At 42.6% G+C, this 17,237-nt stretch overlaps 1 protein-coding gene across 1 annotated transcript in view; it reads right to left on the minus strand.

The window, feature by feature from the left end:
- Positions 1 to 17,237, minus strand: part of CAMK1D (calcium/calmodulin dependent protein kinase ID) — a 411,239-nt gene that overhangs the window by 10,809 nt on the left and 383,193 nt on the right. Inside the window, exon 7 of the mRNA XM_036242307.1 lies at positions 1,091 to 1,203. Within this exon, the coding sequence (XP_036098200.1) occupies positions 1,091 to 1,203 (113 nt within the window). The remainder of the gene's footprint in view (positions 1 to 1,090; positions 1,204 to 17,237) is intronic.

A 17,237-nucleotide genomic window follows, 5' to 3' on the forward strand; every position in this document is an offset into this window, starting at 1 on the left:
CCCCGGAGCATCTGCAAGCCGGCCAGGTCTTGGACCAGGCGTCACAGTGAGATGTACCCTTGTGGGAAGTGGAGAGTGTTTGGAGGCCCAGGATCAGTAGGACCCGACAACAGGACACTGAGAACATGCGAGACCGGGTCATGGAATCAGAAGATGACACCTGTGGGCCAAGCTAGAAATCTGCAGCCTCATAGGGTCTGGCAGCTCACTGCCCACAGGCCTGGGCCTCTAGGGGAAGGCTGTGCCCTTCCCAGGTCAGAAATAAAATATTCCCTGTGTGACTCTTTCCTGCAAGCCTTGGAAAACTGTTCTCTAGGTTTTGGAAGATTGAGGAAGGAAGCAGATATTTCCAGTTAGGAAGAAATAGCACAAATAATAAAATGTAATATTTGAATAGCTCATCAGTGAGTACATGTTCTGTTCATTTATTATTTTATTTGATTCTTATAGCACCCTTCTTGATAGGAAGTATTACTACTGTCCTCTTCATATCAGCTTGAGAAATCTCATCAGTTTACATGGGCCTTGGTTTTTATCTTTATCCCCAAGGACAAAACACAGAACTTCCCTGGGAATGTTGTAGTGGGCCTGGTAGCTAAGACATGGACTCCAGAGTAAGGCTTGGGTTTGAGTCCCAGCTCTGTCACTTACTACCTGTGTGACTTGAGACAAGTTATTTCACCTTCCGGGCCTCAGTTTCCTCATCTGTCCAATGGGGATACTAGTAATACCATCTTATAGGTTGTCCTGAGGATTGAGTGAGGTAGAACATGTGTATAGCTTACAGGGCTCAGCACATAGTAGGCACTCAACAAATACTAGGCAATGCGGTTTCACTCCTGGGACACCCAGATCATGGCAGGCTAGGACTTAGTGGAGGAGTGAGTCCCTGTCCCCTGACTTGATTGGGGCCCCTTGTCCCAAGTCTGTCCTCCACTTTGCAAGTCAAGCCCAACTGTACGCTGTCCTGAGCCCCTCCTCCCCCACACCTGTCAGGGTCAGGTTGTCCTGAGCCCCTCCTCCCCCACACCTGTCAGGGTCAGGTGAGGGTGTACCATCCCAGGACCGCCCACCAGGAGCCAAGACTTACCAGAGTCAGAGATGTCATCCCAGTAGGGGGAGTCAAACTCATACTCTGCCTTGAGGATCTGCTCAAAGAGCTTGGAGTCATTTTCATCATAAAAAGGAGGGTAGCCACAGAGCCTGGAAGACAGGAAGAAGTTAAGGATCTGAAACACTTCATCCCCAGTACAGTGGTTAGACACCTGCCTGGAAGGAAGGGCGTTTTCACTCCAGCTGAGAAAACCCGCAGTGTGCGCTCCAGACACAATCTCAGCAAAGGGATCACGCGTTCTGTCGGCCCAGGTGGCACAGAAGTAAACATGCGATTAAATAAGTAACAAAAAGGACTAACTCAGATGATAACTGAGGTCCACCTTGACTCTGCACATTATTCAGCACAGAGTCCCATACATCCTAAAAACCAACCAGACAGCCTTCTGTGTATAAATGTTATCGATTTTATTGTCTGTGACACTGTCCCTTTATAGATAGATGATGGTTCAGTGGAAAAAAACAAAGAAAATATTAAGTTTACTATACATTTTAGGGCTCCTTCCAGGTTCATTTTGTTTTTTAATCCTCACCCGAGGATACATATTTTTTCCATTTATCTTCAGATAGAGTGGGAGGGAGAGAGAGAAGCATCGACTGGTTGCCTCCCTCATGACTCTGACCAGGGCCGGTGACCAAACCACAACCAAGGTATGTGCCTTTGACCAGAATTGAACCTGTGATTCTTTGATCCGTGGGCTGTCGCACTAACCACTGAGCCAAACCAGCCAGGGCGCAGGTTCATTTTGTTTACCAAATCATCACAGGAAAAAAGGAGATTTTATCAGCATGAGTTCCAAGTTGCCACAAATCACCCTAACCTGAACATTGTCACCCTATTATGACCAAACCAGGTCTTTGAAAGGTTATAGTTTTGCTCATTAATATGCAATAAGCATAAACAGAAGTTGGCACAAATTAGAATACCATTGCCCTTTTCCACTGAACCCTTTCAAAGATTGGGATGTTGTATAGTTCTAGAGATACCCACAGTCATCTGACAAAGCAGGAGTAGACATTTTTATTAAATACCCCAAATACAAATCATTCCATAAAATCCTAGGTTCTCACTCCAGTTCCGATGTCACCTCCAATGCAACCTTCACCATTCATAAGCCATTGACCCTTTTTCTGGACCTAAATTTTCTCATCTGAACATGAAGCAGACAGACCAGAAAATTCCCAATATTATTTCTGTCTTTAAGATACTGTGGATCTAATGATTCCCTGTCCCAATTTGTTTGGCTCATCAAGACCCAGGGGAAGATCTAGTGTGTGCTTGGGGTCCAGGCGGGGCCGAGACAGGCCCTGGTTGGGACCGCACAGTCGGGAAGAGGTAGGATTGAGGTAGGATTGAGGCAGGGGCGGTAAGTGGTAGGCAGAGCAGAAGGCAGGGCTGGATTCCGGAAGGCAAGGTGCAAGGCTGACAGCACAGAACTCCCCCTCCACAGCGCAGAGGGAGTTCTGCTCCCAAATGAGCCCTGGATCTTCCCACATAGCCAAACTTTATTCAAAACACCACTACGGCCCAGAGACCAGCTTAATGAGAACAAATTAACAGGAACCAACAGACTCCAGGCCTGCAAGGGATGAGGCTTGTCAGCAAATAAGAAATATAATAATGGTTCAGAACAGCCCTGGTACAATCCTTCCACTACTCCTGCCACAAAAAGTAGCGTCACCAGTCAGGCTGCACAGGAGCGGATGACACCTTTAAGGCTGTCTGACCTCCTTGCACTGATATGATTCTAAAGCATCTATTCCCACAAGGCTGATTTAGGGTCTAAGTGCCTGGAAAATTTCATTTGTAAAGATTGCTACTTTTGGTGAAATGAGTAAGAGCCAGTGCTTCTGAAACCACCAAGCACGTATTCACTGCCCAGGAACCTCTGGGGCTGGGATGGATATGTAAATGTTCCGTACAATGAGGACTTGGACTGAAAGAAATGTGCATATTAGGAAAAGCAGACAGAGCAAAATGTTAGTGTGTCTTGGAAAATAACTGAACTTTAGATATGTGAAGTTTCTGTTTATTAACAATGGCGTGTGTTCTACTTTACAGTCTGGCTTTCTTTTCAAGGGAAAGAAATCCTTAAGAAAACTCCAAGAAAGATTTTTTTTCTTCCTGTGCCAATGTTCTTAATGTATATCCCAATTTCTTCTGGTTTTAGCTCTTTTCTTGGGGAGGAAAAGTAACAGAATACTGTGTTAATGTGCCCGTACTGAGGATGGAAGAAAAGGGACTAGATCTAGTTTAGAGACTAAATTAAAATTTTAAAAGAGGATTTCAAAGTAAGGATTGTAGAAGAACAGGGGTTGTAAAATCTTCCTCAGATCGAGACACTTCACAGAGCTCCCTGGCCAGGCTACTTCATCAGTAGGTGCGTGTGGCAGGCCCAAACAGGAGAAACAGCAGCTTTGCCCTGTTTATCTCCACGCACAGAACACTGACACCCGTGGTCCTGGACCTGCCTATTTGCATATGTGATCTCCATGTGATTGTTTTACATACCAAGCCACTTAAATAATTTATAAATTATTTCACTATGGCTACTCAAAGACAATAAAGCCATTCTCAATGGTTCTCAGCATAAAAGTGTATGGTTCAGAATAACATCTCAACTTGCCAACCCCATGACAAGCAGCCATGCCCAATACAGGCAGCACACCTTCACAGGGCTCATCCATCCCAGAGTTCTGCTTTTCCTTAGAGCTGCTGGCACCAGAAACAGATAAAAATGGTCAGAAGGGAGCTGGTATCAGGATGGTGGCAGGCAATGAGAAGTCACCTCACACTTGTAAAAATGGGTATTATAAAAAAAATAAAAGTAACTATTGGCAAGGATGTGGAAAAAAGGGAACTCTTTCATGCTGTTGGTGGAAATAAAAAATGGTGCAGCCACTATGGAAAACAGTATGGAATTTCCTCAAAAAATTAAAAATAGGCTGTGGCCGGTTCAATTTCGGTCAAGGGCACGTACCTGAGCTGCAGTTCGTCCCAGGCCCTGGCTGGGGTCCTGTGGGAGGCTCCGAGTCGATGTGTCCCTCTCACATCGATATTTCTCTTTCTCTCCCTCTCCCACTCTCTCTCCTTCCCTCCTTCCATCCCACTCTAGCTGAAGGAAAATGGAAATATATCCTCTGGTGAGGATTTAAAAAAAATTAAAAATAGAACGACCACATGATCCAGCAATCTCACTTCTAGGTATATACCCAAAGGAAAGAAGATCAGTACCTTGAATATTCTCTCTCTCTCTCTCTCTCTCTCTCTCTCCTATGTTCATTGCAGCATAATCCATAGCCAAGAAATGAAAATATTTTTTTTATCATCACCTGAGAATATTTTTCCATTGATTTTCACATAGAGTGCATGTGTGTGTTGTTGTTGGGGGAGGGCACTGATGTGAGAGAGACACATTGATTGGTTGCCTCCCACACGACCCCAACCAGGGCCAGGTATCAAACTGCAACTGAGGCATGTGCCCTTGACCAGGAAAGAACCTGCAACTCTTTGGTCTGCCGGCCGACGCTCTAACTGCTGAGCCAAACCAGCCAGGGAAGAAATGGAAATAATTTAAGTGACCATTGATGGATGAACAGGTCAAAAAATTGTGATATGCATGTATTTATATATCATAATTTGATACATATATAGTAATATTGTTCTCGATACATATATAGTAATATTGTTCATCCTCATAAAAGAAGACGATCTAGCCATTTGCAACAACATGGAGAACCTGGAGGACATTACACTAAGTGAAATAAACCAGACACAGAAAGAAAAAACTGCATGACCTCACTTATATTTAGAAGCTAAAAAAGTCAGATACATAGAATGAGAGAGCTAAACAGTGATTACCAGGGGTGGGGAGGTGGGAGAAATGGGAAGATGTTGGTCAAAGGGGACTAAGTTGCAGTTATGTAGGATGAATAAGCCCAGAGATCTAATAGGCAGCATGAGGACTAAAGTTAATGACACTGCGTTATATCCCGGCAATTTGCTAAAAGTAGATTTCAGAATGCAAAATAAATAGTATACAATACAAAAAAACAGTAACAATGGAAGAAAAATGTTAATGAGCTTGACTGTTAGTAATGACTACACTAGTATATGCATATCAACTCATCATGTATACCTTAAATATACACAATTTTTTTTTAAAGAAAAAATGGTGGTAGAAAATGTACCAGCCATGTTTAATATCATGGAGTGACTTTTTAAAATAGTGTTATTGTGCCCTGGCTAGCGTTGCTCAGTGGTTAGAGCGCTGGCCTGTGCACCAAAGGGTCACAAGTTTGATTCCCGGTCAAGGGCATATACCTAGATCTCTGGCCTTAGGAGGGTACGAGCAGGAGGCAGTCAATCGATGTGTCTCTCTCACATAGATGTTTCTCTCTCTTTCTCCCCTCCCTTCCACTCTCTCTAAAAATCAATGGAAAAAAAAATATCCTCAGGTGAGGATTAAAAAAATAATAATAATAAGTAAGTTAATTAAAAAGTGTCATTGTGGTAAGAAAATTTACCATGAGATTTACCCTCTCAACAAGTGTTTAAGTGTACAATGCAGTCTTATTGACTATAGGCACAATGTTGTACAGCGATCTCCAGAGCTTATTCAACTTGACCCCACTGATTAGTAACTTCCCATGTCCTCTCCCCCAGCCCCTGGCAACTACCATTTGACTCTCTGATTCTATGAATTTCACTATTTTAGATACCTCATTTAAGTGGATCATGCTGTATTTGTCTTTCCTCAAGCTTTATCTATGTTGTCACGTATTTCAGGTTACTTTTCTTTTTAAAGGCTGAATAATATTCCATTGTGTGTATATACCATATTTTCTTTATCCATTTCATATATCAATAGATATTTAAGTTGCTTCTATATTGTGGGTATTATGAACAACACTATCATAAACATGGGAGTGCTAAAATCTCTCTGAGATCCTGATTTCAATTATTTTGGACATATACCCAGAAATGGGTTTGAGGGATCGTATAGTAGTTCTATTTTTAATGTATTGAGAAACCCCGATACTGTTTTTCATAGTTGCACCATTTTTCATTTCCAACAACACTGTCTTTTGTTCTTTTAATTTCTCCAAAGAAGACATACAGATGGCCAACAGGTATATGAAAAAAATGCTCAATATCACTAATCATCAGGGAAATGTAACTCAAAATCACAAGAAGATATCACCTCACACCTGTCAGAATAGCTATTACCAAATAGTGACCTTTAAAAAGTATTTCCACATGGATCTCAAAGTACTTCATGGTCGTTATTTTCAATCAAGCAACATATACATATTTACTTAGTGTTTTATGTGTACCTTATGCATAGCATTCATATGTTTGCCAAATATTTATTTTGCATCTATTATATACAAGGTACTGGGTCTGACACATACTGAAGATATGATGATAAATGAGAACAAGCTCCTGCCTTCGAGAGCTCAGTCCAGTGGGAGAGACACAAACAGATGACAGTAGTAGTAACAATAACAGAGATATGCAGGCATTGTTCAGAGCAGAGAGACAGTTTCTGAGGGAGGAAGTAGCAGATGCCTATGCTTTGTCTCAGGGTGAGCAGGGAGTTTTATAGGAGACGGGGGGCCCAGGTGGGAGTGGCTAACTGGGAATAAAGGAATGAAGGCATAAAAGAGCACTATTTATTCAAGAACCCAAGAGCAATGCGCTGCTGCTATAGTGTAAAATACATCAGTGCATAGTAGAGATGAGCTGGTGGAATGGACAGTGGCAAGATCAGGGAGGCTGTTTCCCGTACTAAGGCAGACAGTTATCCTTCAGGTAACAGAAAGCCCTCAAAAGGTATAGCTGGAGGAGGTGCATGGGAAAATGGCTTTGCAGGTGAGGAGAGGGTAGATTTGAGGCAGGAAGAAAGTTAGTAGCTGTACCAAGCAAAGGAAGGACAGGTGTCTGCAGGTGGTGGCAGCTGGACCCAGGGAATAGAAAGATTCCAAGGGAGTTAAGAGAACACCAGGAGGCTCTGGATCTTCCCATGTGGTAAGTGAAGGCCAGGATAATGCCAGGTCCCCAGTGAGGCGTACTGGAGCTGCCATCATCTGTGATGGAGAACACAGGAGAAAGAGCAGGCCCAGGGCTGGCCCCAATGTCACCACAGCACCTGGAAGTTCCCACTGCTCCTTTCGCTGGCCCCACGCAGGGAAGCAGCTCTAGGCAGTTTTATGTGGGTGGGGGGGTCTGACCTCCATGGGGGAGACCCATGGGGCAGCCTGACATCAGTGGTAATTAGTTCTAGTAACCACACTGGGTCTTGCCTAGGCTTGGGCTGAAGAGTAAGAAAGGCTGGGAAGAGCGGGAGCTGATGGTACAGACATGGAGAGAGAAGCAGAGATGCCAGGAGGGAAATACCAGCTCAGGGGTGAGGCTGTGAGAGAGGCCGATGCCTAGGGCTGTACCAGCGTCAGGGGCTTCTGTTCAGTCCACACAAAGCCGTGCAACAAACCCCTTTTCTTTAAGGTAACTGAAAAGAATCTGTTCCTTGCAACTAAAAGCACCAACATCTCACAGAAGATAGGTGAATAATTTCATTCAGGCTGTGGTGAGCTGGACCAGGTGCATGTGAAGGCAGCCAGCAGGCAGTGGAGACACGAGCCTGAAGCCAGGGACTGGCTCTGGCCTGGGGATGCTAAGTTAAAGCCATCCTCATTTGCATGAAAGCTGGAGAATGGTAAGATCACACAGCAAGAATTTATAGACACCGGAGTTGCAGATTGATCCTCCACAGGCTTAATCTGGCCCACAGATGTGTTTTGTGTGGCCAGCAGTGACTGAAACAAATGTGACTTTGAATGCCCATTGATAATGTTGATCCAGCCAGTTCACCACAGTCTCCACTACTCCCTATTACTCACACCCAGCTAGACACATTTACATCCTCTGCCACTGGCCCTCCATTCTCTAAGTTGGTGCCATCAAGTCAAGGGCCACAAATGGTGGTCTGCAGAAGGCAACTTTTAAGGGGAGGAGGGGCTGTAGCTTTGTGTTAGGTGCTGCTGGCTCCAAGAGCTGCATAAGAAGTGAGCCCTGCAGTCCTAGATGCCCAAAGCGTGAGTGAGTGAGTGGGTGAGTGAGTGGGTGAGTGAGTGAGTGAGTGAGTGATTTACTCCTTGGCAACTGCTGCAGGAATTCAGGTGTGAGTGAGAAGCTTGAGTGGGGTGATCAGGGAAGGCTCCTGGGAGGAGGTATGAGCTGGGTTGTTATTCCAGGCTGGTGCCCACCAGAGTTACCTGGGAAGCTAGTAAAACCTTAAGATGCCCCATATCCTCCTAAAACTGAATGCATCTCAATCTCTAAGGGCAGGACCAAGTTGTTCTTCTTTAAACAAACAAGCAAACAAACAAAAAACAAGCTTATAGAGGAATTCATGTTCATGTTAAAACGTTCAAGTATAGCCCTGGCCAGTTTGGCTCAGCAGTATAGCATCAGCCCGTGGACCAATGAGTCGCAGGTTCGATTCCGGACAAGGGCACGTACCTCAGTAGCGGTTGGTCCCCAACCCTGGTTGGGGTCCTACCGGAGGCAACCAGTCGATGTGTCCCTCTCACATCAGTTTCTCTCTCCCTTTCTCTCCCACTCAATTTGAAGATAAACAGAAAAACATCCTTGGGTGAGGATAAAAAAAAGTTCAAGTATAGAAGAGTATAGGGAACATTTCCTCCCTGATTCACATCCCCACTTCTGCTATTAATTTCCTGTGAATGCTTTTCAGAAATGTTCTTGGCATATTAACATGGATGTATGTGTATGGGGTATGAGAATGCAAATTACCTGGAAGTTTAGCATTGCCTAGAACAGCTAGTTTGTTTCTTTGCACTTTCCAGAAAGCCCCCAGTGCAAACAAAAATGATCCCACTTCAGGGGGAATATGCTTGATTTTCCCCTCTTAGGTTTTCATTGAACATCAGCTAGCTGCCCTTTCCTGCCTCTGACCCAGAAGACAGCAGAGGCCTGCTGTAGCCGGCCTGGCTCTCCTGAGCCACATCTGCCTTCTCTAAGCAGGCCCCTCAAGTCCCCACTGAGGATAGAGGACCAAAAAACGCTCGTCAGGCAGTCCTCTGGCTGTACCACTGACCAGACATTGGCTGTGTCCCAGGCCTAGGGATACAGCACTGAATGAGACTCTCATGATGATCTTTACTTTCTACTTGAAGAGAAGAGGGACACTCAACTCAAAGTTCCAAATAAACAAGAAATATAGAAATAGGTAGGAAAGATAAAGTGGAGCTGGTCATGGGAAGCCACTGCATTTCACCCTCAACAGAGAGCATTCCTCTCCGCACACGGTTGCCCGAGCCTGGAAAGCTCCCCCTCCTTGCTGCCCTCATCCTGTGAGGCCTTTCCCGACCCCCAGCCTGGCCAGGGCAGGTACTACTACTCTGTGCCCCCAGCTGCCCAGGCATGATGGCACCCATGTTGGCTGATATCTCCAACCATCATCTCTTCTGTTAGACTCTGAGCTCCTGGAGGGAGGCGACAGTATGTCATTCGTTTCTGCAATCCTGGTACTCAGCCCAGGGTGTGCTCGGCAAAAGTGTGCGGGATAAATGAGTCCGTAAATGCTTCGGTGTTTCAGCACTGCCACCCCCACCCGCTCGACCCTCCCCAAACATTTCCCATTTATCACTCTGCACCTCCATCCCATCTTTTTCTTGGGTCCTCTCAAAAAATGTAAAAAAGGATTATTTCACAGTTATTACATGTATTTTCCCACCTAGATTCTGAATTCCTGGAGGAAAAAGACTATGTCACATACTGTATTTCTTTTGTACTTCTCATTAGCACTCAATAGCATTCCATAAATATTTGTTGATTGGCTATTCTTTGATCATCAGAAAATAGTTACATTAAACACATGCATGTGTGTATGCATGCATACCCAACAGCATGTACTAAAGTTAATTTACAAAGTAGGGTTGAACACCCTGAAATGAGTATTTACTCTGGAGAAAGGACTTCAAGTAAACTTTCCCAGGTGTTATAATTTTTGCACTGAAGCCTCCTAATGGCAATAGCACTGGCTATAGGTGACATCCTTCAGAGCAGACCGGAGCGAGCACAGCATGTCTTCCATAAATCTTCTCTGTGCTCACAGCTGTCCAGGGCCCTGATGGTGTCCTCCAGGTACCCATCTCCCTGCTCTGGATCCCCTCTGGCCAGCAGATGCCTGTGTGATGACTCACAGTCCCCTTGTCCCCACCTGAATCCTCAAACCAAAAGCTGAAAAGTATATCTGAAGAAAAATTTTGCATAGTAGGGGGTGAGCAGAGAACCACAGAATTTTATTCTGGGGTCCAGAAGTCATCATTGGGTCTAAGCCCTCCTGTAGGAAACTGGGAAAGTGAGTCAGAGATAGAGATGATAGAGATAGAGATAGAGATAGAGATAGAGATAGAGATAGAGATAGAGATAGAGATAGAGATAGAGATAGAGAGAGAGATAGAGATGAGAGAGATAGAGATGAGAGAGAGAGAGAGAGAGAGAGAGAGAGAGATGAGAGAGAGAGAGAGAGAGAGAGATAGAGAGATGCCCTCAGGACCACAGCCTGTGCAGATCTGGGCATCTATTTGCCCAGGGCTCTCATGTAGAGCAACAAAAGCCACTTTGATCCAATCTCACAGATTTTTTTCACCATGTGATGCCAAATGCTAACCATACAGCAGTGAAGAAGACAGCCTATTCTTGCTCCTTGGAGTGTAGCATCCAGCATGTTTGATCAGGACAAGGGGAACAGTGACTTTTCTACAGAAACTAATTATGCTGTGCGTGCCCCACAAAAGTGACAATAATGACAATAGCCACCATCTGTGGTGCTTTCACTGGGTTACAGGCACTGGGCTACACAACTTACACATATTGTCTCACTGAATGCGTGCTTACGAGGTATTTCAATCTGCCTTTTCCAGATGAGGAAATGCATGAAAGATTAGGTAACTGCTCATATCTAAGGGGTGGAACAAAACTTTAACTTTCCTCATCTAGCTCAAGAGCCAAGTTATATTACCCTCTAAACATGACAGCCGTATATGTCACTGCAACGATGGGAAAACCCATACCTGTTCTCTTCCTAAACCTGCCTCTGTAGTCAGGGTGTCACATGTACAAATATGATAAATTTGGAAATGAAGCCAGAAACAAGGCTGTAAGACCTGCCAAAGAAATGAAGAACATCTCAGAGTCCTTGAAGTTAGAAAATCAACACCTAATATGTCTACCCAGCCCGCCTTCCAGAAAGACGGATGGGAGAGTGGCCAGGACCACAGTCTGTGGGAGAGAAGAATGGAGAAAAATGAACCCGAGTCAATACTGAACCAATTTCCAATACGATCCTGTCCCACGGCCTTCGCTGAGATCTCAGCTCCCATGCAGAGGACAGAACATCCCAGTAGATTTGTGGGCCTCCACGGACTGGGGAAAGTTCAGGCGTGCCTCACTGACCCAGTCAAGTAATACAGGTAAGCAGATTCTCTAAATACCTGTGATGTGCTTCTTAAGTACCAAGAGTATTTTTATTTTTATTTTTATTTATTTATTTATTTATTTATTTATTTTTATTAATTAATTTTTGTTACAGATGTTTCTCCTTTTCCCCCCACTGATTCCCCCTCCCCCTCCCTCCCTGCCCTTTCCCCAGATTGTTGTCCATGTCCACTGTTCATGCATACATGCATATAAGTTCTGTGGTTCATCCCTCCCCCACCACTCCCTCTTTAGGGGATTGTCAGTCTGTACCCCACTTCCGCGTCTCTGGGACTACCCCCTTCCTCAGACTGTTATGTTCATTATATTCCACAAATAAGTGAGATCATATGAAACTTGTCTTTCTCTGTTTGGCTTGTTTCACTTAGGATGATACTTTCAAGGTCCCTCCATGTAGTCTCAAAGGATAAGAGATCTTTCTTTCTTACAGCTGCATAGTACTCCATTGTGTATATGTATCACAGCTTTTTTTAAAAAATTTTATCCTCACCCGAGGATATTTTTCCTTTTTTTTTTTTTTGTACAGATAGAGTGGGAGGGAGCGAGAGGAAGGGAGAGAGAGAGAGAAACATCGATGTGAAGGGACACATCGAGTGGCTGCCACCCGCACGACCAACTAGGGCCAGGGAAAAACTGCAACCGAAGTACGTGCCCTTAGCGGGAACCGAACCCGGGTCTCTCCGGACCGCAGGCCGACGCTCTAACCGCTGAGCCAAACTGGCCAGGGCTGTACCACAGCTTTTTTATCCATTCATCTACTGATGGACACTTGGGCTGTTTCCAGATCTTAGCTATTGTAAATAGTGCTGCTACGAACATGGGGGTACATATATTCTTTCTGATTGGTGTTTTATGCTTCTTAGGATATATTCCTAGAAGTGGGATCACTGGGTCAAATGGAAGATCAATTTTTAATTTTTTGAGGTAACACCATATTGTTTTCCATAGTGGCTGCACCAGTCTGCATTCCCACCAGAAGTGCACTAGAGTCCCCTTTTCTCCACACCCTCGCCAACACTTGTTGTTTGATGATTTGTTGATGGCGGCCATTCTGACAGGTGTGAGGTGATACCTCATTGTCATTTTAATTTGCATCTCTCTGATGATTAGTGATGATGAGCATTTCTTCATATGTTTCTTAGCCATTTGTATGTCCTGTTTGGAGAGGTGTCTATTTAGTTCCTCTGCCCATTTTTTAATTGGATTCTTTGTCTCCCTTTTGTGGAGTTGTATGAGCACTCTATATGTATTGGAAATTAACCCCTTATCTGATATATCATTGGCAATTATGCTCTCCCATACAGTGGGTAGCCTTTCTGTTTTGGAGATTGTATCTTTCGCTGTGCAGAAGCTTTTTAGTTTGATGTAGTCTCATGTGTTCATTTTCTCCTTTGTTTCTATTGCCTTAGGTGATGTGTCAGTAAAAATTCTGCTGCGTATGATGTCTGAAATTTTGTTGCCCACAGTCTCTTCTAGGATTTTTATGGATTCATGAGTTACATTTAAGTCTTTTATCCATTTTGAGTTTATTATCATGTAGGGTGTAAGTTGATGGTCTACTTTCATTTTTCTGCAAGTAGCTGTCCAATTTTCCCAGCACCATTTATTAAAGAGGCTGTCCTTACTCCACTGTATGCTTTTGCCACCTTTGTCAAATATTAATTGAGCATATTGCCTTGGGTCCATTTCTGGGTTCTCTGTTCTGTTCCACTGGTCTATATACCTGTTCTTGTGCCAGTACCAGGCTGTTTTGATTATAGTGGCTTTGTAGTATAACCTGAAATCTGGTATTGTGATCCCTCCAACTTTGTTCTTCCTTTTCAAGATTGCTGTGGCTATTCGAGGCCTTTTTTGGTTCCATATGAACTTTTGAAGTAATTGTTCTAGTTCTGTGAAGTATGCCATTGGTATTTTGATGGGGATTGCGTTGAATATATATATTGCTTTGGGTAATATGGACATTTTGATGATGTTAATTCTCCCAATCCATGAATAGGGTATGTGCTTCCACTTTTTTATATTTTCCTCTATTTCTTTTTTCAATGACCTGTAGTTTTCTGCGAATAGGTCCTTTATTTCTTTGGTTAAGTTGATTCCTAGGTATCTTAATTTTTTTGCCACAATGGTAAATGGGATTGTTTTCTTAGTTTCTCTTTCTGTGAGTTCATCATTGGTGTATAAGAATGCCATCGATTTCTTGACGTTAATTTTGTATCCTGCTACTTTGCCAAATTCATTTATTAAGTCTAGTAAACTTTTGATGGAGTCTTTGGGGTTTTCTATGTACAGTATCATGTCATCTGCAAATAATGACAATTTCACTTCCTCCTTTCCAATTTGGATCCCTGTTATGTTTTCTTCCTGTCTGATTGCTGTGGCTAAGACTTCCAGTACTATGTTAAATAAGAGTGGCGAAAGTGGGCATCCTTGCCTTGTTCCTATTCTTAAGGGAAACGCTTTTCGTTTTTGCCCATTGAGTATGATGTTGGCTGTAGGCCTTTATTATGTCTAGATATGATCTCTCTATTCCCAGATTGCTGAGAGTTTTTATCAGAAATGGATGCTGGATTTTGTCGAAGGCTTTTTCAGCATCTATTGATATTATCATGTGGTTTTTATTCTTCATTTTATTTATGTGGTGTATCACATTTATGGATTTGCGAATATTGTCCCAGCCTTGCATCCCTGGGATGAATCCCACTTGGTCATGGTGGATAATTTTTTTGGTGTATTGCTGGATCCGATTTGCTAGTATTTTGTTCAGGATTTTGGCATCTATGTTCACCAGGGATATTGGCCTGTAGTTTTCTTTCTTTGTTGTGTCTTTTTCTGGTTTGGAATTAAAATTATGCTGGCTTCATAAAACGAGTTTGGAAGTCTTCCTTCTTCTTGAATTTTTTGAAATAGTTTGAGGAGAATGGGTATTAGTTCTTCTTTGAATGTTTGGTAAAACTCCCCCATGAAGCCATCCGGGCCTGGGCTTTTGTTTGCTGGGAAAGTCTTGATTACATCTTCAATTTCTTGTGTTGTTATTGGTCTGTTCAAGTTTTCTCTCTCTTCCTGATCCAGTTTTGGGAGATTATGTGTTTCTAGAAATTTGTCCATTTCCTTAGATTGTCGAATTTGTTGTCATATAATTGTTCATAGTAGTTGTTAACGATCTTTTGTATTTCTGTGGTGTCAGTTGTTATCTCTCCTCTTTCATTTCTGATTTTGTGTATTTGGGTTCTCTCTCTTTGTTTCTTGGTGAGTCTAGCTAAGGGTCCATCAATCTTGTTTATCTTTGTGAAATACCAGCTCTTTGTTTTATTCATCCTCTGAATTGTTTTTTTGGTCTCTCTGTCATTTATTTCTGCTCTGATCCTTACTATTTCCTTCCTTCTACTTGCTCTGGGGTTTTCTTTTTGTTTGGTCTCTAGTTCTTTAAGTTGTGCGGTTAGATAGTCTATTAGAGATTTTTCTTCTTTTTTGAGTTAGGCCTGTAGTGCTATGAACTTCCCTCTCAGAACTGCTTTCGCTGCATCCCATAGATTTTGTGTTGTTGTGTCTTCATTTTTATTGGTTTCCAGGAAGTTTTTGATTTCTTCCTTGATCTCCTCAGTGACCCATTCATTGTTTAATAACATGCTATTTAGCTTCCATGTGTTCAAATGTCTTTGTATGTTCTTCTTGCAACTGATTTCTTTTTTTTTTTTTTTATGAATTTTTATTTATTTTTTTGTTACAGATATTTTACCTTTTTTTGCAATTGATTTCTAGTTTCATGCCATTGTGGTCTGAGAAGATGCTTGATATAATTTCAATCTTCTTGAACTTGTAGAGACTTAGTTTGTGCCCTAACATGTGGTCTATCTTTGAGAATGTTCCATGTGCACTTGAGAAGAATGTGAATTCTGTAGTTTTGGGGTGTAGTTCTCTGTAGATATCTATTAAATCCATTTCGTCTAGTGCTTCATTTAGAGTCTCTGTTTCCTTGCTAATTTTTTGTCTAGAGGATCTATCCAGTGATGTGAGCGGGGTGTTGAAGTCCCCTGCTATGATTGTATTGCTGTCGATTTCTCCTTGGAAGTCCTCCAGAAGATTTTTAATATATTTTGGTGCTCCTATATTGGGTGCATATATGTTTACCAAGGTTATATCTTCCTGTTGGATAGATCCTTTCAAGATTATGTAGTGGCCTTCTTTGTCTCTAATTGTGGCCTTCATTCTGAAATCTATTTTTATCAGATATAAGTATTGCTACCCCATCTTTTTTTTGCTTTCTGTTTGCTTGGAAGATTTTTTTCCACCCCTTTACTTTCAACCTATGTGAGTCTTTTGTTGTGAGGTGGGTCTCTTGTAAATAACATATAGCTGAGTCATGCATTCTTATCCAATCAGCTTCTCTGTGTCTTTTTATGGGAGCATTCAGTCCATTTACATTTAAGGTGATTATTGATATGTACTTATTTATTGCCATTTTTGTTTAGTGTGGTTCTATTTTCCTTCCCATTTCTCCTGGTAATTACAGCAGTCCTTTTAACATTTCTTGCAGTGCTGGTTTGGTGCTAATGTATTCCGTTAGCCTTTTTTTTGTCTGAAAAGCTCTTTATTTGACCTTCTATTTTGAATGATAGCCTTGCTGGGTACAGTAGTCTTGGATTCAGATCCTTGTTTTTTATGACCTTGATTACTTCATGCCATTCCCTTCTAGCCTGTAGAGTTTCTTGTGAAAAGTCCGCTGAGAGCCTTATGGGGTTTCCTTTGTAGGTAACCTCTTGCTTATCTCTTGCTGCTTTTAGGATTCTCTTTGTCTTTAATTTTTGGCAGTTTTATTACTATGTGTCTTGCTGTGGGCCTGTTTGGGTTCTTCTTACTTGGGGCTCTCTGTGCTTCTTGAACTTGAATGCCTTCTTCCTTCACCAAATTAGGGAAGTTTTCTGTCACTATTTCTTTGAATATATTCTCTAGCCCTCGCTTATTTTCTTCTTCTTCAGGGACTCCTATGATGCGAATATTATTCCGTTTCCAGTTGTCCCACAGTTCTCTTAAGCTGCCTTCCTGTTTTTTAATCGTTTTTTCCTTTTGGTTTTCTGATTGGTTGATTTCTTCTAGCCTGTCTTCTAATTCACTGTTCCGGTCCTCAGCTTCCCCTACTCTGCTTTTTAGACCTTCCAATGTGTTTTTCATTTCTGATATGTCATTCTTCATTTCTTCCTGTTGTTTTTTCATTTCCAACTGGTTTATTTTCAACATTTCTATGTCTTTACTCATGGTGCTCATGTCCTTACACAGGCTGTTGAGCTTCCACAACATCATGGCTCTAAATTCTAGTTCTGTTAACTTGCTTAACTGCACCTCATTTATTTCATCTTCCATAGAGGTCTCTTGTTCTTTCATTTGGCTTTTGTTTCTGTTTTTCACCATTTTGGCTATCACAGTGGGCTTTGGAGTCTGCCAAATTTTCCCAGTGGGTGTTGGTGTTCTGCTGTTTGTGGCTCCCTCTCCTGGGTTTGGATGCACCAGGGAGGACCCACTTTAAACACCACCATCAAGTCTTAGCTTTTCTGGTTAGTGTTGCTCGCCCAGGGAATGGTAGTTAGCCTCTAGCTTTTTT

This window comes from Molossus molossus, unplaced genomic scaffold (genome assembly GCF_014108415.1).
Source record: "Molossus molossus isolate mMolMol1 unplaced genomic scaffold, mMolMol1.p scaffold_m16_p_1, whole genome shotgun sequence".
Classification (NCBI taxonomy): Eukaryota; Metazoa; Chordata; class Mammalia; order Chiroptera; family Molossidae; genus Molossus; species Molossus molossus.